This window comes from Ornithodoros turicata, unplaced genomic scaffold (genome assembly GCF_037126465.1).
Source record: "Ornithodoros turicata isolate Travis unplaced genomic scaffold, ASM3712646v1 ctg00001308.1, whole genome shotgun sequence".
Lineage (NCBI taxonomy): Eukaryota > Metazoa > Arthropoda > Arachnida > Ixodida > Argasidae > Ornithodoros > Ornithodoros turicata.
The window spans coordinates 9,720-10,603 of record NW_026999546.1 but is presented as its reverse complement, the minus strand read 5'-3'; the positions used below and the strand labels follow the sequence as shown (position 1 = coordinate 10,603).

Genomic DNA, 884 nt, shown 5'->3' with positions numbered 1-884 from the left:
ATGTTGCGGCTTCTGCTCAGCTTCCGCTCTAAAAGGGTCGCCATCGTTGCGGACATAGAGAAGGCTTTCCTCCAGATCTTCCTCGACAATCAAGACCGGGATTACCTTCGCTTCTTCTGGTATAAGGTGGCACCTAGAGTAGAGGGAGATCTTCCTCCCCTTGAAGTATGGCGCATGACAAGAGTGCCGTTCGGCGCCACATGCAGCACTTTCCTTCTGGCCGCCACAATTCAACATCACCTACAGTCTCTAGCCTTGGAGTACCCTTGGACAACCAGCAAGCTGAGAGATAACTTTTATGCCGACGATCTTGTTACTGGCGCAGACGACTACCCTCAAGCTCTGCAATTGTTCAAAGAAACTATTCAAATTTTTGATAAGGCAGGTCTACCAGTTCGCAAGTGGCTCACCAACGAACCTGCACTTCAGAAACAGTTTGAAGAGCAAGGTTTAAGCCGTGCTACGACACTTTCTGTTAACGTCTTAGGAGTTACTTGGCGCACCACGACCGATGGCCTATGCTGTGCTCTGTCTTCCGTATCCGAATTCCTGAAGTCTAGCCCATGCACAAAGCGACAAGTCTTGCGCCCTACCTCGCATATTTGACCCATTTGGCTCCTTGGTGCCATTCACTATATCTGCCAAGATTCTTTTCCAGCGCCTATGGGAGGAAAAGGCCTCATGGGATACACATATGTGTATCCCATGAGGCCTTTTCAGACATGAGACATTTCACCTGCCACATTGCATGCACACGTCGAGCGATCACATCCCTATGTGGACATTTCCTTCCTGCCTTTCTTTCAAACTGAAAGCGCATTTCGAGGTATCGTCAAAGCGTTTGTGCTATAGGCATCTGTTCACGATCAGGGAGTAGAGGACTT

The 884-nt window shown here is 49.1% G+C and overlaps 1 protein-coding gene across 1 annotated transcript; it reads left to right on the top strand.

Moving 5' to 3' along the window:
* Positions 1 to 606, top strand: LOC135376806 (uncharacterized). Its single transcript, XM_064609271.1, has one exon. The coding sequence runs from the start codon at positions 1 to 3 to the stop codon at positions 604 to 606; it is 606 nt and encodes a 201-aa protein (XP_064465341.1).
* The last annotated feature ends 278 nt before the right edge of the window (positions 607 to 884 follow it).

Excerpts from the sequence above, each read along its gene's own strand:
- LOC135376806 (XM_064609271.1), top strand. The coding sequence starts at position 1 with ATGTTGCGGCTTCTGCTCAGCTTCCGCTCTAAAAGGGTCGCCATCGTT.